Genomic DNA, 18,211 nt, shown 5'->3' with positions numbered 1-18,211 from the left:
TTGAAGCAGGTGAGTGATAACTTTCCAAAACCTATTCTTGTATTTCTAAAAACTAAGTTTTGATTTCCGTAGTGCCTCCTAGGAGCTGACCTCTGCCTGAAAAACAGGTTGGTGTGGGGAGACAGGATGATGCTCGACTTAATTCCCAGAAAGCAAGTCGCTTACCTCTAGAAGAGGAAGGGCTCTGGTGCAGGAAGAGTGAGGCTCTGCAGTTTCCATGGCAACCTGTTTGTTTCTCAGCAAGTCTTCCTGCCAGGCTTTTATGCATGAGTCATACCTCAAGTGTTTTGTTTGTTTCCCTTGGATAAAACTGATTCAAATTTTTATTGGCTCCTGTCAAAGATTAAATAATACCTCCTTGCTTAAACATAGAAAAGAAAAATCCATGTGTGCTTGTAAGCCCCCAGCCTACAGGAAAACAGAACTTTAATTTAGTCTCGACGTGTGTACAAATCACAGTCAGCATGTTTTCTTAGCTGATGCAAAATCTGAAAGAAAATGTAGAGCTGAGTCTTTTTAGATAAATGCTTTATTTTTTTCTCTCAAAATGTTATTCTAAATACCTACAGTGCCATAGAGCTTTATAAAATTTATCCAGTAATGACTCTAGTCTTCTGCCATCATGAAATGTAACTTTGAAAAATGGATCCCAAAAATACCAGAATCCGAGTTGACCTGTGCTCCCCATACTAAAGAGGCAGCATTAGGCAGTATTAGTAAACCTGATTGAGGGAAAATGAGTGGCCTGCAGAGAGAGGGTCTGAAGTCTGCAAGAGAGGCGAGAGCACCAGTGACAGATGAAGAATCTGGAAGAAGGGACTGGTGCATTCCTAATGTACGATTATCTGAAAATTTCTCAGGGGTTTCTATAAAAAACGGACTCATGTTTCAAAAGGGGAAGCAGCAGGTCTAAGTGCAGGAGGGTTCCAGGGAAGGGTTCCATAGCTCAAGACATAGGGTGTGGGAGCAAGAGACTTTGAAGGCCCTATGCTGAGTGGCTCTGACAAGGACTGGGGCCACACTACACCTGCAGCACCACCTCAATTTGACCCTGCTGTCCCCGCATCCTTGTCTGCAACCCACGCTGCTTGTTTGCCTTCTCCGTGGAGACACCATGGCCTCAATCCTACCATGAGATGGCCACTCACATCATAACCTCTCAAATGGGAACAGGTGGGAAGCCTCCGCCTTTTCCCTTCTGGTTTTCTTAGGGCACCTTGGCTTCTGCTCTTCTTTAGCTTCTCGGTTCTGGGGCCAGGAAGCAGCCAGGATCTTGGCCGCTTCTGCTTGCGAGCTGGTTCCTTCCTCTTCATCAGAAGAGAGCCCACCTCCTGCTGGGTGGGGAGTTTCTGCTCCACTCTGGAGAGGTGGGGGCAGTGCAGGGAAACATAGGCCACGGGTCAGTGAGCAGATACGATAGGAGGAAACACCCTCACGAGGCAGTAAAGCTCCTAGCAACAGGCTGCCTGAAGCTGTGTGGCTCCGAGGACAAGGGTGCTGCTTGGGGCTGGGGGAGAACTAAAGCCTGTCTTCCTGTGTCTTCCTCAGACTGAGGACTCATCCAAGCAGGTACTGGTAACTTACAAGCTGAGGGGACACAAGATGTCTAGGCAGGAAACTACCCTCAGGGAGTGTACAATCAAATCTAGGAGATCGCTACTGACTGGGGCTTTGCATGTATTACTTCACTTCTGAACAAAAGTGCCCAGTGCTCTGAGGAGGTACTCCATGAGCCTGGGCCGGCTGGGGCGGGGAGCTGGGTGCAGAGGGTGAGAGCACAGAGTTGGGAAGGAACCAGTTAGGCATGAAGCTTGGTGAAGGGCTCACTGATGGGATTTGAGGGAGGAGTGCGACGAGAGTATTTTTTAAAGGGAAATAGGCAGCATGTGGGTAGGAGGTGTGTGGTCACAGCTGCTCCCAGAGCATTTTTCTGCTGTCTCTGACCCAGTACTGATCCCACCGTGTGACTGTGTCTGGGGCCTGCATGTCAAGGACACAGGCCGCACCTGTGTCCACAGGCTGGCCTGCCACATGGCAGGTGCTATGAGAGTATTCCTGTCCCGAGGGATGGTCGCAGGCACTGAGAGCACCACCAGGCTGAATGGTGGGTCGCACACAGAAGTACAGACCTCGTCTCTTTTTGAATGGGCTTAGCACCAGAGCACGCACCTCCTCACTTGTGCAGAGGGAAGCAGAAAAGGGCATGTTGGGGCAGGGCTGGGGCCCAGAAGAGGCAGCTGAGGCTGACTCCAAGGACACCTTCCCCAACAAGGTAAGGGGACAGGTCTGTGGCATCAAAACATAAAGCTGATCTATGACTTGACGCCTAGAATGTGGGCCAGTGATTTCTGAGAACCCCTTCCCATCCAGGCTTGTCTTCTCTACAAAGGCTCCACACTGACCTTGGCCCCATAGCGAAGCTTCAACCTCTCCCTGATGAGCAGTCCCTTAGCCAGCAGCTTCCAGTTCTCGAGCGCCCGCTTCTCCCTTTTCTGCAGGAAAAAAATGACACAGGTAAGCAAAAAATGTTGAGTACTGCTATTTTCAGGAAAAATAAGATTGAACCTGTGAAAACACACACACACACACACACACACTTTAGGTTAAAAAAAAGTTATATCAAGTATCAGTTTTAAAATTGGAATGATTTATAAAAGGCATGACAGGCATAAAAAACAAAAGCCCCTTTTTAAATGATTTCCGACTCCAAAACGTTTAGGGGAGGAGGTTCTCCACACCTGGACCATAGACAATTCCTTTCAACAGAGGCAGGTGTTGGCAGCAGGGAAGTTGTCCCTGGAGCTGGGATCCGGGCAGATAGTGGATTTTGAGGTGTCGGAAGGATTGTTTTTTTTCCAGTGCTGGCTCCCTAGGGGCCCTCACGGAGCTGGAGCCAGAAAGAGCTTCAGAGTGCAGAGACTCTCCTTTATAGTTGCTGTAGGTAAGGCACTGCCCGCCCAGTGTGCTTGCTTTCCCACTCCAAACCCCACCCAGGCCAGCCCTTGCCAGACTGCTCACCTCCTTCTCCTTCTTTTCAATGAGTGCCTGCTCATTTTCCCAGGCGGCCAGGAGCACGTCTTTGTATTCCTCGCAGACTATGTACCCGTCAGTTCTGTGGGGATGCAACAGGGGTGGACTTTCTCGAGCCTGATTCCTGCTCTCGCCTTTCCTCCTCCCGTTGTGGAGGACAGTAGGCTGCTCCTAGCTCTGAAGGGTTTCCTGAGTCAGCTGGCCCACAGTCCTGGCCATAGCTGCTAACAGATGCCACTCATGCAGAAGGAAAGCCGGTGGACCTGGCACTGCTTTTTCCGGGCCCTGCCTAAGAGCTGGGATGAGAGCCCCTGCCCACCCCCACTGCATGCAGGACAGAGGTCACCAACCAGGAAGGACGCTGACCCCATTCGGTCACCTGTGACCACCCCCAGAAAAAGTGTTTTAATCTAACATTATTAGGGGCTGGTTTCACTGGTTTTGCTGCCTCTGGGTGGAAGTCAGAGTAAGAGTCAAAGTGTAAAAGTAAAAGGTAAAGTGTTAAGGCTGAATTTGCAAATTCAGAGTAAACTCTGGGCCTCTCCCTCCCCCAATCCCACACCAATTTCCCACCCACTTCACCGTGACCTCCCCGCTCCTTCCAGTTTCTATAGAAGGCGCCTCACGCACATGGGATGGGAGTATCCTTTATGGAAATCAAAGCCGGTGACGGCCGGGACACAGTCGATGCCCAGCTTACGAGCCACGCGGTTCAGGTTGGGCAGATTCAGTTGAACACAGCCAACAGGCATCATACTGGGCAGGAAGAGGTACACGTTCCCAAATTCATTCCGGGGGACCTGCAGAGGGTTGGCATGCCAGGTCTGGCCAGCTGCAGCATGAAGCGGCCTAGTCCGGACCCACTGAGCACTGCCCTTACCTTGCCGTCCACAGCCACGGGTGGCTGGTATTCCTCTGTCTGCCACTTGCCAAATAGGCCCAGGTCATTTTGGTCCTGCAGCTGGGGTTCAGCAAGGCGGGCTCTCCGGGCCCGGTTGGAATAGCCTTTCACCATCTACACCAGAAGGAACAGCCAGTTTACAACAAAGGCTACTACTTCCTGAGTGCTTACTGTATAGCAGGCCCTGTGTTCAGTGCTTCGCACCTGTTACAAAACAACAAACAAACCTGGGATGGGTGTGCTTTTTATCCCCTTTAGTACTATTAGCACGAGTACCACCAGCTAACATCTACAGAGTGCTCACTGTATCAGGCACTGTTCTCAGTGCTCTGTGTGTATTTAGTATTTTCAAACTATGACTGATTGCGGGTAACAAACAGCAGACAACAAGAGCACAGATAAGGGGAGGATTACTATACTTTGTTCAGTACTTTCATCACTGAAATGGAAATTAGAACTCAAAAATGATGGCACTTAAGATCCCATGGCCGGTGAGTGACAGGCCAGGATTTAACCCTAGAAAACTAACTGTGCCATGTACCCTGGAAGGCACTGATAGTTTGGGACCCCAAGCACACTACATTACTGATGTCTAATGGTCAATACCAAAATTTTCACTGGGAAGTGAAGGGGTAAAAGGAGCAGAGAACTGGCAAGGAGGAAAAGGTTGTGTAACTTCGACGAGGAGGAGCGGCACAGGCGTGGGCTCAGGACTGGCTCTGGGGCCTGGGCTGCTTCTAGGGCGGGGCTGGCAAACCTCTCCTGTGAAGGGCCACACGAAGCCGCTGTGCATAGTCTTTATCCCTCTCTTCTCACAATCCACAAAGCAAGTGAAAGCCGCCTGAGACAGGACCTAGGCGGGATGTGGTCTGCGAGCTGTGGACTGCAGACAGCTGTTCTGGTGGCCATTTCTGCCAGGGTAACTGGGCACACCACTTCCGTCACCCGGTGGGGCCGACAGTCCCTTTCTCAGGGAGCCATTCATCCCATGCTGTTAATTAAGTAAAGATCCAATGAGCATCTATTACAGACACCGTGACACCAGTCGTTAGGGGCAGAGAAAGGGCAGTCTGTTCTTAAGGAGCACAGGCTCCTGTGGGGAGATAGAGAAGGCTACAATTCAGTTTGAAGAATATAAGGCAGGATGGGGCCCACAGGCAGGACCCCTTGCCCAGCCCTGAGGAGGGAGAGGGAAAGACAAGCTGTTCAGAACAGGCCCCATCTCACCGAGTCTGAAAGGGCAAAAGGGACTGGTCAAGTGAAAAGGACCGAGAAAGGCATTTGGAACCAAGAGTATCTGGGACTGCTGAAGTCGTCTGGCATACAGGAGGAAATGTGGCTGGAGAAGAGGCGAGTATCAGAGTAGCACAGGTTCTGTGCTACATGGAAGACATGACTCTGAGTAGGGTGAGGGTGGGCTACCCAGGAGGTGCCACATGCAACTCTATGTTTCAGAAAGATCCCATGGTGGCGAAATTGACAGTGAACTGAAGAGCTGAAGGTGGCTGTGGTCCAAGCAAGAGAAGATAGGGAGCTGGACAGTAGGTTTCAGAACACAAGGAGGACTTGAAATTTGGGATTATGCTAGAACTGTGCTATTATAATAGCCACGAACATCTGAAATATAATAGTCAATTGAGATGTATTAAAAGCTAAATATTAGATTTCAAAGCCTTGCTAAGAAAAAAATGTAAAATATCTTGTTAACATTCCAAAACATTACATGTTGAAATGACAATATTTCAAATATATTTGAAAATATTTAAATTATAGAGGCCCGGTGCATGAAATTTGTGTATGGAAGGGGGTGGTCCTTCAGCCCGGCCTGCACCCTCTCACAATCCAGGACCACTGGCTCCTCACCACTGGCCTGCCTGCCTGCCTGACCACTCCTAACCTCTGGCCTGCCTGCCTGATCGCCTCTAAACGCCTCTGCCTGCCTGCCTGATCGCCCCTAACCACTCTGCCTGCATGTCTGATCACCCCTAACCCCTCTGCCTGCCTGCCTGATTGTCCCTAACTGATTACCTGCCTGCCTGATCGCCCTAGCCCTTCTGCCTGCCTGCCTGATCCCCCCTAACCACTCTGCCTGGCTGTCTGATCGCCCCTAGCCCCTCTGCCTGCCTGATCGCCCCTAACCACTCTGCCTGCATGTCTGATCGCCCCTAATCCCTCTGCCTGCCTGCCTGATCGCCCCTGATTGCCTGCCTGCCTGATTGCCCCTAATTGCCTCAGCCTGCCTGCCTGATCGCCCCTAACTGCTCTCCTGCCTGCCTGATCATCCCTAACCACTCGCCTGCCTGACTGATCATCTCTAACTGCTCACCTGCCTGCCTGGATCACCCCTAATCACCTCTGCCTTGGCCCCCACCACCGTGGCTTCATCCGGAAGGACGTCTGGAATGATATCTGGAAGGTCGTTCAGCTATCTGGTCTAATTAGCATATTACACTTTTATTATTATAAATATTAAAATAAGTATGGCAACTAAAAATTTTAAATTTATGGCTCCCCTTATATTTCCATCAGACAGTGCCATTTTAGAATGAAGAGACTGGTTATTGGACATGGAAACCCAAGCGGTCCACGCAGGCAGCATAATGTACTCAAGTCTGCCTTTGGCACTGACCTGCTCCCAAGGCCTGCAGCCCCTTCCCACCAAACTCTGAGGTGTCTCCACTCCCTGCCAAGCTCCCTAATCTCACAACCCAAAGGGCTCCTTTTGGGATCTGACAAAAAAGAACAAATGTGTCTCTGTGACTGGCTATGTGTCCCGTGACAGGCCTGAGTGGTACTGTACTGAATCCCTATTTCTTGTGGGCAGCTGGCCTGACTGAGCAGCACAGAGGGAGAGAAATGACACTGGAGTGGAGGCAGGGCTTGCGATTGTTGTCTGGGCACCCATTTTCCTAACTGTAAGGCCTTGGACAAGTAATTTCTCCCGTTTCCATTTCCTCATATGTAAAATGGGTACCATAATGCTAACTCCCATGGCTGTTGAGACTCAGTAGAGAACATATACATACAAAATACATGGTAAGTTGCCAAGCGGAAGGACGCTGATGACTGGTGAATGCATCTACATAAAGCAGGGCTTTGGCCTCTTAAAGCAACTCAGCAACAGTTCCAATCTACACAGCCTTTGAGAACACACACACCAAGAGCCTGAGGGCTGCTTTTGGCACAGATCTCTTGCGTGCTCGGGAAGATCCATCTCTTACAAATTCCCCATTAGTTAGACATCACCTAAATGCTTTTTCCTTCTCAAGCTGGGAAAGCAGACCTGGGTTCCCATCCTGGGCGTATACTCAGCGGCCCTGTCTTCACTCCTCTGCCCTCAGCTGTTCCACTCAGCCTTGGTGCTGGGCCTCCCGATGCCCTCGTCTGGGGGCGCCACCCAGCTCCGCTTACCTTGTAGGGCACTTCTCCAAGCCTCACCACTCTTCCTTGTTTCAGCCACGTGTCCCTGGAGTGCAGGGTTTGCACGCAATCCCTGCCGGAGCCAACAGAGGGAGACAAAGGAGAAACTCAGTTCACACCTTGATGGAGCACAGTATGGAGAGGAACCCTGAGGACCCAGGTGCTCATATGACCTCCCAGGAGGAAGAGCACAGCCTGTGACACTCTTCTCAGGCTCTGCTCCTGAGGAAGCCAGGGGACTTGCCTCAGGCAAACAGTAAACTTGGCCTTCCTATCTTGGTGGGTGTGTGAGTTCACTTACAAACCCTAACCTAAATAGAATTACACTTGTCTTAGGCTTCCTGCGATGCCCTCACCTCTCCTCCCACAATGAGAGTCCCTTTGCAGCCCGTAGAGGGAGAGGCAAAAGTCACAGCACTGAAGGCACATTTCCTCACCACTGAGCACATGCCTGCCCAGGGTCTGGTCTGCTGCCAATACCAGAGGGACAAGTGTCCAGGGAAGGGGTGGTGAACCCAAAAGACTACATGGAAATTATAATTGCGTTAATAAATTACCAAGGAATTAAGACTCATGCACATGGAACGGTCAAATAATTCCTGGCGGCCTGTGATTATGGGGAGAGATCCTCTGGCTTCACTCTCCTTCCAGAGCTAAGAGCTATCCCCTAGCCTTGCAATTCTACTTTCCAACACAGACCCTGAACTGAGGGTCCAGGTGATTCCCTGCACGACTGACATGCAGGAAGTGGTCCCGTCAGAGGACTCAAACCATCTAGTCATAGTGTTTCCCTGTATTTCTTCTTTTCTCTCTCTCTTCACATTTCTTAAGGACATCTATTTTTTGGTCTTGTATTTTAATATTTTTTAAAAAATATTTCTTTTGTGTTCTTTCTACTGTTATTTCTTAAAAGCTCTGCTTCTACTTTTATTTTTTCCTCACCTTACATTTATATTATTAAATATTTTTGTTTTAATTTTGTATATATTTCACATTCATTTCCTACTCTTTCTCCCTTTACTTCTTCTTCGGTATTTCTACTGTGGCAAAATATACATAACATAAAAATTTACTATTTTCGCCATTTTTAAAGTGTATGGTTCAGTAGCATTAAGTACATCCGGACTGTTGTGCAACCGTCACCACTATCCATCTTCAGAACTTTCATCTTCCCAAACAGAAGCTCTGTGCACATTAAACTATGCGATCACTTTAACTTTCTTACCAAATCCTTTATTTCCTTTTGTGTATTTTTACTTTATATTTGAGGGGTGTGTTTATATTGCCCTATATAAACCTTACTTGTCCTATTTTTATTTTCCCCCTATAACTTTTCCTCTCCTGTTTATCTTTTATTCCATGTTGTTTTAATTTCTAATCTTTAATCTCTTCTACCCATCCCCACACACAACAGCACATGCACACACTATAAAGCTCCTCCTACCTGACAAATGAGGTAAATGAAACTATCAGCCCCTGCCCCAGAAGGCTGGTAAGCCCAGGCCATCAGGAAGCCCACCAGGCCACCAGACGCACCTGGAGTAGACAGCTTCTCCACGACAATAGCCAATGATGGCGGCTGTCTCGGGATAGATGGCCTCGTATTTCAGGAGATGCCTCTTCAGGGCGTACAGAGGGTGGTTCTTATATGTGCCAATGACAGTGGGCAAAGGCTGGTCCAGGTGCTTTGCCTGAAACTGCAAAGGCCAGAGAGATAATGTTGAGCATGTGGTTTAGAAGAGGAAGTAGGTTTGATATGGGCAATCCTCAGACCAGCTTGTTCACAGTGAAGCAGAGGTTTCATGAGCACCAATGATTGTAACATTGCTTTTGTAGCTCTGCTAAGTAGGTTTCAGATAAATCAAAAGCTATGAAGAATCAAGTAATTCTGTGACTTATAGCAACTTTGAAAAGTCATCTAACCTATTCCTCAGCCAGCCTAGCAGATGAGTGTCCACTCTACTAAGGAGTTCCAAGGGAACAAAAACAGTTTTCTTCAGGAAAGAGGTCTTATCTCAGGAAAGAGGTCTTATCTCAAAGTGGCATCACTATTCTGCAACGTGGGTTTCCTTGACTGCTCACAGGAAATCAAAATGAGTTGTTCACACCTTTGACTTTTTTTAGTCTACTGTAATTAATACATGTTCTTTTAGCACTTCTATAAGGAATCTGATTTTTCTTTTTTAAAAAAAATATTTTTATTGATTCAGAGAGGAAGGAAGAGGGAGAGAGAGAGAGACAGAAACATCAATCATGACAGAGAATCATTGATTGGCTACCTCCTGCCGCCCCCCCCTGCAATGGGGATTGAGCCTGCAACTCAGGCATGTGCCCTTCACTGAATCGAACCTGGGACCCTTCAGTCCGCAGGCTGACGCTCTATCCACTGAGCCAAACTGGCTAGGGCAGGAATTTGATTTTTCAGTGGACAATGCCACTGCTGGTATTCACATCTGATTCACCAAGGTCTCATAGGCCGTCCTTAGCAGTTCTTGAAAACCCCCAAATATATTAGTGAGGAAGGGCAACATGGAGTAGCCAGGAGTAGGATAGACCCTCCACACGGTTAGCTTCCAGTACAGACTTTATTAGGTTAGTCACAATGCCATCTGCACAATTCCCATCTACTCTGACATTTTTCAGTAAAATGAACCAGAACACCCCCAGAGGAAACTCAATGCAGGATGAACTGTATGATACAGAGAATGCTAAATAAGCCCATGCTTCACCCATCTGAGGAACTGGGAACAATTTGCCAGCAAATCTGGGCATGTTCCCATGTGGAAATGCTGAGCTCCACCCAACGCCATCACTGCTGTGCACAGCAGCTCAGGCCTCCTCCTTAAACCAAGCGACACACCAGGTCCTTTCAGTCTAGAAGTCAGCTGCCCAGTGTGCCTTCTCAACAGACTGAAGGTATTCCTCATCCTGAGTCCCTTCCTTCCCAGGATATGCGTGTTCTACATCCATGGAGGGTTGTGTATGTGTTCTGTGAGTGGGTACGACCTGAAAAGGAGGGCGGTAATCACATTAATGAGTTTTTTCTTCTTTCCCTCAGTATGCCTTGCATACATTAAAGCTGCAAATTTATAACTGGGCAATAACTACAAGTATACAGGCTTCAAAGCCAGAGAGACCTGGGTTCAAATGCCAGGTCAGTCAGTCAACTGCTTTAATCTGGAGTTCTTGACTGGTAAAAAAAAAGGCAATAATAGTCCCAGCTTTATAGAGTTGTGATAACTAATGAGATACACTAAAAATACCCAACACAGGGCTGGGCATACAAAACTGCTCAAATATGGGAATAATTTTAATAACTCGACTGGGTCTTTGAGCCCGTGGCAGCCGAGGCCTTACCTCCAAGTCTTCTTTCTTTTCCCTTTCCACCAATGGGCTCTGGTAGGGTCTCAGGGTTTCAGCCCACCACTTGGCATCAACCCGGCACTTGCGGGTCGCTGTCATCCAGGCTGGGTCATACCTCTGGGTGACATCCCGGACCCAACCATCATTGTCAAAGCCCACAACGTAGGCCATGGGCTTGGTGGCGTATTTGTAACATGTCACAGCCTGGCCCACCACACCATGCACACAGTCCACACACACCCATTTTTCCTCCCGCTCATAGAACACCTCTAGCCACTGGTCCACACCAGCTGTTTTCCCTTTTTCTGTCCTCTCACCATCACTGGTCATTTTCTTGCCTCTCTTATTTTTACTGCTTGAAGAGCTTGTGGATGCTGCTGGAGAGTTGGGATGCTTAGGGTTGCTTCCACGTTGGGTCCTGGAGTCACTTTTGGACCCTGCCTTTGTCCTCTGAGGGGCCGGGGCCCTCCTCTGTCTCGAAGGACCAGGCTCAGAATCCTCATCAGACGGATGATGGGCTTCCCCACTGGAGAGCTCGAAGTCAGAGCCACTGTTGGTCTCGTCACTCCCACTCTCCTCTTTATAAGACACCCTGGAGGCCACCCTTCGCTCCCGGCCACGCAACTGTCTCTGGGTTTCTTCCTGCTCTCCCGCCTCGCCCTCTTCTTCCTCACTGGAGGAGGGCTCTCTCCGTTTCTTCCCCACGGCAGCTGCCTTACTCCTCTTCCCTTTGGTACTTGGACTGTTGGTGCCTTTAGAAGAAGTGCCCTCTTTTCTGGTTCCTCTGCTGGTCTTTGGTTTGGTTTGATTTTCTGAGACTTGGCTGGAAGTTTCTGAGGAGCCCTCAGGACTCTCTGTGGAACTCTTTTTAGGCTTCTTTCCCTTAAACAAAATAGAAATGTTCTTTTTTGCTAATAAGAGAGAGACCCTGTAATCTGACCCTTAAAAACAGTCTAATGACCAATTTTTAAAAAGTATGATAATTTCTCACTTCTCCCTGACCAACTACCTTTTTCTCTGGAAGCCCCAAGAACCTCACCTTGGCTACTGATAACTTCAGAGGAACTGGCTGTAGAGACAATACCAGTCGGGTTGGGAGCTGCAGGGCCCGGAGCATCAGTAAAAATATCTGTAATGAAAAAGGATAACACATTTATCCTCATAAAAGGATTAAGGGTTTAATTAATTAAATGCTGTTGTGGTGGTGTTCATTTGTAATAGGGAAAAGTTAGAAATAACCAAGCTGTCAAACACTAGGAGCCTGGAACCCTCGACACTATTAAAAACGATGTAGCAGAGATCTATCTTTGTAGAAAAACAGGAAAATGTTCACCATATAGTAAAGAAAAAGAGAAGTTTGTGTTTAAATATATAATGCTAATTTCTCTCAGAATAAATTATACACAAATATAAACATATATGCATATTTGGAAAAGGACCTATATATTGGGTTATGGCTGTTTATGCGTGGTGTTTTTTTCCAGCTTAACTTTTATATGAAATATCCAGAATATATAAGTCATTAGACAGAATGCACATTGGTGGTTGCCAGGTATATGAGGAGGTGGGAGGAGGTAGAAGAAGGAGTAACTGTTTAATGGGTACAGGATTTCCTTTTGAGGTAACAAAAATGTTTTGGAAACAGAGGTGGTTGTCAAAACTCTAAATACACTAAACATCACTGAATTGTTCATCTTTAAAAAAAACCCCACTATATTGTTTTGCTTTAAAAACACCCTCATAAACAAAACCAGTATACTAGTGTATGTACACAAATACACAGGAACAAAGTTTGGGAGGACAATACTAAAATATTAATGTTTTCCTCTGGATGGTGGTATTACAGCATAATTACTGGCCATGACAGGTATCTTAGACTTTATTAAGCCAAGTCAGAAGAGAGGTAAAGATGACAGTCACTTAGCCTGTATAGATTCAAAAAGTCTGGTCAATTTCCCTAAACATACAGGGAATCTGAGGCTCAGGCACAAGTGTATGTATCCACAGGAATCTTCCAGGGATTAAACCAAATACCTACCCCTGTTTTTGTTTTATTCAGACAGAGCCTTACCTAAGGGTATTTTCAAGAATGTTGCAAAGCCTGTCTACACATAAGACTGCTTCACCAGGACTCCTTTTGGTAGATAAAACTCTCCTCACTGCATGGCTGCCTGCCAATGCCATCACCCAAACTGGAAGGTATGGAAACACTTTCTTAAGAATTTCAGTGGAATACTACGCTGCTGTAAAAAAGAAGGAACTCTTACCATTTGCAACGTCATGGATGGAACTGAAGAGCATTATGCTAAGTGAAATAAGCCAGTCAATGAAGGAAAAATACCACATGATCTCACTCATTCATGGATCACAGAGACCATTATAAACTTATGAACAATAATAGATACAGAGGCAGAGCTGCCTCAAACAGATTGTCAAACTGCAGCGGGAAGGCCGGGGACGGTTGGGGGGCAGGAGGGAGGGGGGTAAGAGATCAACCGAAGGACTTGTATGCATGCATATAAGCATAACCAATGGACATAAGACACTGGGGGGTAGGGGAGGCCAGGGGATTGTCAAGGGCGGGGGGAAAAAAAGGACACATATGTAATACCCTTTGTAATACTTTAAGCAATAAAAAAAAAATAAAAGAATTTCAGCAGCCCATCTGAAACATTTCCTTGGAACTTCTGAACACAATTCCTAAATAGTTAAAGGAAACAATTCTAGGGCACCTGACCAAAAATTCACACACGAGGACACCAAGTAATAGAAAGAGTGTAGGCCTTAACTCACACACTGGTCCCAACCCTGATTCCAATGCTGGCCAATGAGCGACCCTAAGAAAGTTCCTTTGCCTCCTGAGCTGCAGTGCCCAGTATTTACCTTATATCTGGCACATGACTGCCATCATCATTTGCTACCAGTAATAAAAACAGTGCTGCCAGGAAGAATCACTCACATGGACCAACTCTTCATCATCTCGGGCAGAGTAAATCGCAAATCTCCTTTCCAACGTAGTTTGTAGGCTGTCGTGCTCGCTGATTGAAAGGTCAGAGTTAACTGTAAATGTTCCAATGAACCTGGAGAGAAGCCGGGCATTCCATTGTGTGAGAAGCAGGAGCAAAGAGGAACTCTGTTCTTTATAGACAAGAAAATCAGAAGGGGCAGTCTGCGAAGGAAGTTGAGCCCTGCCTGCTTTTGTTCTATTTTTCCCACCCTGTTTGGGTAACTCCTACTCCTCATTAAAGACTCAATTCAGACTTTACCTCCCTCTGGAGCCTTCCCAGACGCCCCAGCTGAGATAAGTGCCCTGGCTCTGTGTGCCCGCAGTGCCCAGCAAACTGCTTCCAGAGCAATGGTCACACTCATTACCTGGGGGTATATGTATCACCCAGACTAACCTGGGAGCTCTTCCAGGACAGAGATCATGACTGACAATTCTGTCTTCAATGCTGTGCCCACTGCCTGGCTTACAGGATCACCTCAGGGGATAGCTGTGTTAAGTGACCTGCACCCAACCTGAGAGACACACAAATCCCACACTAAGACTGTGCAGCACAGGCCAGAGGGCCGTACCATGTCACCAGGTTTGACAGGTAGGAGATGTCCACGTCTTGGGGAGGCACTTTGGTAAAGCGAACTGGGATGATGGAGAGGCTAATAGCCTGAAGATCGAGCTGGTTGCAGACACTATTTCTATAGAAGCCATTTGCTAACAGGCACAGAAGGTGAACCTGGAGACAAAGAGAAAAAGAAAAAGGAAGACATGAAAGAAAAGCTGAACATTAGAGGGATTTTTGCTGCTGAATTAAAAGATATTTTGTGGGCAGGATGTATTTGTTGGTATTTCTGTTTTAAAAATATGCTTTTACTGATTTCAGAGACAGAGGGGGGAGAGGGAGGAGGGAAGGAGAGAGAGAGGGAGGAAGGGAGGGAGGGAGGGAGGGAAACATCCATTGGTTGTCTCCCATATGTGCCCTGACTAGGAATCGAACCTGCAACCTGGGCATATGCTCTGACTGGGAATTGAACCGGTGACTTTTTGGTGCATGGGAAGATGCTCAACTAACCAGCCAGCGCATGTTGCCATTTCTAAATACAAAAAAGTAAAAATACTAACATTACCCATTTCCCAAGATTTTGCTTTTCAACCCCTCTTCTTCTAACTATTCCTTCCCTCAAAGAATCTCAAATCTCAAAGCTCCAAAATACAAACTTTTTTCTTCTTCTAAGAGGCCTTGTCTTTTAATATTTTATTTTTAAAAATATATTTTTATTGATTTCAGAGAGGAAGGGAGAGGGAGACATATAGAAACATCAATGATGAGAGAGAATCATCGATTGGCTGCCTCCTGCACGCCCCCTACTGGGGATTGAGCCCGCAACCCAGGCATGTGCCTTTGACCGGAATCGAACCATCCACTGAGCCAAACCAGCCAGCGCAGAGGCCTTGTCTTTTAGCTATATACTGAAGGAACTATGGAGGAGATGCTACAATGTTTGGAGTTTGCTCAGGAGGGAAAAATGGGTGGAAGGAAAGAATTGCAAGACTGCTGACGGGCTTGTAACTGTCAAAGCTGGTGGATAGCATGGGCTAGTGTACCGTTGTCTGCATGTCCGTGTGTGCTTGAACCCAACCTCCTCCACTTTAGACCCCACACCTGTCCCATATCTGACCTCCAACCCCAGCCTTCCTCAAGCTACTGAAGTGATGTGACTGTCTTTCCCTTCTCGCACAGGTCTGCATCATTTTCACTTCAAAATCAGTCTTCCCTCCTTCCCACTTACAGACTCCCTATTTCAATTAATGGCACTGCCCTTCTTCCCTCAAGTCAGTTTCAAATCTCCAACACCAAGAGGTAAAAAACACACAGAACTATCTTATTTATTTCCCAAGGCTGCTGTGAGGTGGGCCTCACTCCAGTTCCTGTATATCCCAAGATGTGGGCAAATTGGTTGTCCTACCATCCCCTCCATAACTCAGAGAGATCAATCTTTCCAGACTCTGTCCACTCCCATCTCAACATACTGTCTTTTCTCTTAGACCCAGCTCCAGGCCTTTCTCCTAAATAAAGCCTTCCTCAGCTACTCAAACCCACACTGATCTCTTTCTTTTTTAAGTCTTCAGTTTCTATGTTTTGAGGTCTTTCATCAGAAATCCTTTAATTGTAGAAAATAAGCTTTAGACAAGTCTCTCTCCCACAATGTCAAGAACCTTGCTAGGTCCAAAATACGTGTTCAATAACTACCAGCTGAATTCAAAAGCCAGCAATTTTAGCTGAGATCAGAATTAATGTTATTAAATGTGGAAAGAAGAGATTGCGAGTCTGATTTTTAGTCCCTGCTCCATGCCAGGCATTGTACTCTGTACGTCACCTGTGATATATGTTTAATCCTCACAAGAACCCTCCGAGGAAGACACTATTAACCCCTACTTCAAAGATGAGGAAACTAAGCCTCAGAGAGAGTAAGAAACTCGCCGAGGTCACGGAGTGAGTAGAAGAGCCAGGAACAAGACCCAGGTTTCCCTGACTGCGAACCCCAGCTCTTTCCGCCACCGCACTCTGCCTCAGCAAGAGGAGCACAGTCCTCTCCCTTCACTTCCTGCCCTTACCTTGTGTGTGTCCTCATGGACTTCTTTATTGAAACGCTTCATCAGTCTCCGAAGAGCGGTCTCAAACTCCATTTGTATTTTTTCACTGTAATGCATATTGAAAAACCCAAGAATGAACTGGGGAATTGAAACCTGACTTCATTCCCCCAGTCAATTTCTTTAACTTTTTAATTGCATGTGATTCACTCTTCTTGTTTTCCTGCACAAGACTGTGCTACACAAGTAATTTTAAGAAAAGCTACCTATTTCCTGCTTCTTCTCACCTTTCTCACCTACAAATCATAGCTTAGGACAGTCTCTACCCAGACTGACCTCCTCTCAACCTGCACCAAATCATGCCTCATAAACATGAGTCAAAGTTCTCCTCCTCCAGGAAGTCTTCTCTGACTGCCTGACCTTCCAACTACCGATTCCAGCCTTAGCAACCACCACTGCCTTTATATTCAATTAATGTACACTCATTTGTATTTTACTGTTCTGATGTAAAATCTCTTTCATGTCTGTGTCCCATACATTTTTAAGATGCTTCTTTTTTTTTAAAATATATTTTATTGATTTTTTACAGAGAGGAAGGGAGAGGGATAGAGAACTAGAAACATCGATGAGAGAGAAACATCGATCAGCTGCCTCCTGCACACTCCCCACTGGGGATGTGCCCGCAACCAAGGTACATGCCCTTGACCGGAATCGAACCTGGGACCCTTGAGTCCGCAGGCTGACGCTCTATCCACTGAGCCAAACCGGCTAGGGCTTTAAGATGCTTCTTAAGCCCTGACCAGTTTGGCTCAGTGGTTGGAGTGTCAGCCCAGGGACCATAAAATCGTGGGTTCGATTCCCTGGCAGGGACATGTATCTTGGTTGGGGTGGGTTTGGGAGGCAGCCATTCAATGTGTCTCTCTCAGTGTTTCTCTTTTTCTCTCTCCCCCTCCTCCCTTCCTTTCACGCTTGTCTGAAAATCAATGGAAAAAATATCCTCAGGTGAGGATTAAAAAACACTCACAAAAATGATGCTTCTTAAATGACTTTTATTATCTTCCTTAGGCATGGCAAATAATGTGCCCATCATACAGTGGAACTCATGAACCAGTAAACTACCAAATGTTGTGCTCCACATTTCCAAGCCAGCAGAAGCTACAGCAGTACTGGGTATATTGGGATGAAATGGGGGCTCCCCACCATGGTGGGACACTGCTTTAAGACCTGCAGAGTCATGTGGTGGGAAAAGCATAACTTGCAGGTCAGCCTGCCAGGGATTTAGATCTTGGCTCATCCACTTACCGACTGGGTGACTCCTGAAATGATATTTAACCTCTCTGAGCCTCTGACTCCTCATTCATATACTGTTCTACAGATTAAGTAATATAACAGACAACACCTTGGCATACAGAAGCTGGTCAATATATAGGCGTATCCTCTCCCTGTTCCCTGCCCCAGCCAGGATAAAAAGGTTCCTCACTCAAGCCTTAAGGTTGAGCCCAGGGTTCTCTCACCCAAGGCTCCTGACCACTTTGACACTCAGCCCTGGTCTCCTATGTATTTCTCAGAAGTTTTCATTAGTTGCCAATGGCATGTGATAGGAATGCAGAAGCAAGTGCCTAACCTTACCTTCTTTCTCTTGCTTTCGCCTGCTCCGGTGTTTCAATCTCTATCTCCACTGGCTTCACAGGCAGAACAGACTGAGAGAAGGTTGCATTTTCTGCCCCATCATCTGGCACGAGCTCACTGAGTTCTATCAACAGTAATTTTAAAAAACCAATTAACAGCAATTATATATATATATTTTTAATATATTTGATATTTTTACAGAGAGGAAGGGAGAGAGATAGAGAGTTAGAAACATCGATGAGAGAGAAACATCGATCAGCCGCCTCCTGCACATCTCC

At 46.8% G+C, this 18,211-nt stretch overlaps 1 protein-coding gene across 1 annotated transcript in view; it reads right to left on the bottom strand.

The window, feature by feature from the left end:
• Positions 1-511: 511 nt before the first annotated feature.
• XPC (XPC complex subunit, DNA damage recognition and repair factor) overlaps positions 512-18,211 on the bottom strand; it is a 29,475-nt gene continuing 11,775 nt past the window's right edge. Inside the window, exons 4-16 of the mRNA XM_081105678.1 lie at positions 17,934-18,057; positions 16,329-16,413; positions 14,291-14,448; positions 13,674-13,794; positions 11,754-11,843; positions 10,709-11,596; positions 8,888-9,048; positions 7,343-7,424; positions 3,911-4,045; positions 3,661-3,830; positions 3,019-3,112; positions 2,403-2,492; positions 512-1,359 (exon numbers count right to left, since the gene is read on the bottom strand). Of these exons, the coding sequence (XP_080961804.1) occupies positions 1,150-1,359; positions 2,403-2,492; positions 3,019-3,112; positions 3,661-3,830; positions 3,911-4,045; positions 7,343-7,424; positions 8,888-9,048; positions 10,709-11,596; positions 11,754-11,843; positions 13,674-13,794; positions 14,291-14,448; positions 16,329-16,413; positions 17,934-18,057 (2,408 nt within the window). The 3' untranslated portion in view covers positions 512-1,149. The remainder of the gene's footprint in view (positions 1,360-2,402; positions 2,493-3,018; positions 3,113-3,660; positions 3,831-3,910; positions 4,046-7,342; positions 7,425-8,887; positions 9,049-10,708; positions 11,597-11,753; positions 11,844-13,673; positions 13,795-14,290; positions 14,449-16,328; positions 16,414-17,933; positions 18,058-18,211) is intronic.

This window comes from Myotis nattereri (genome assembly GCF_964212035.1).
Source record: "Myotis nattereri genome assembly, chromosome: 14".
Lineage (NCBI taxonomy): Eukaryota > Metazoa > Chordata > Mammalia > Chiroptera > Vespertilionidae > Myotis > Myotis nattereri.
Note: the sequence above shows the minus strand (reverse complement) of the source record. Positions and strands in the feature narration are given on the sequence as shown.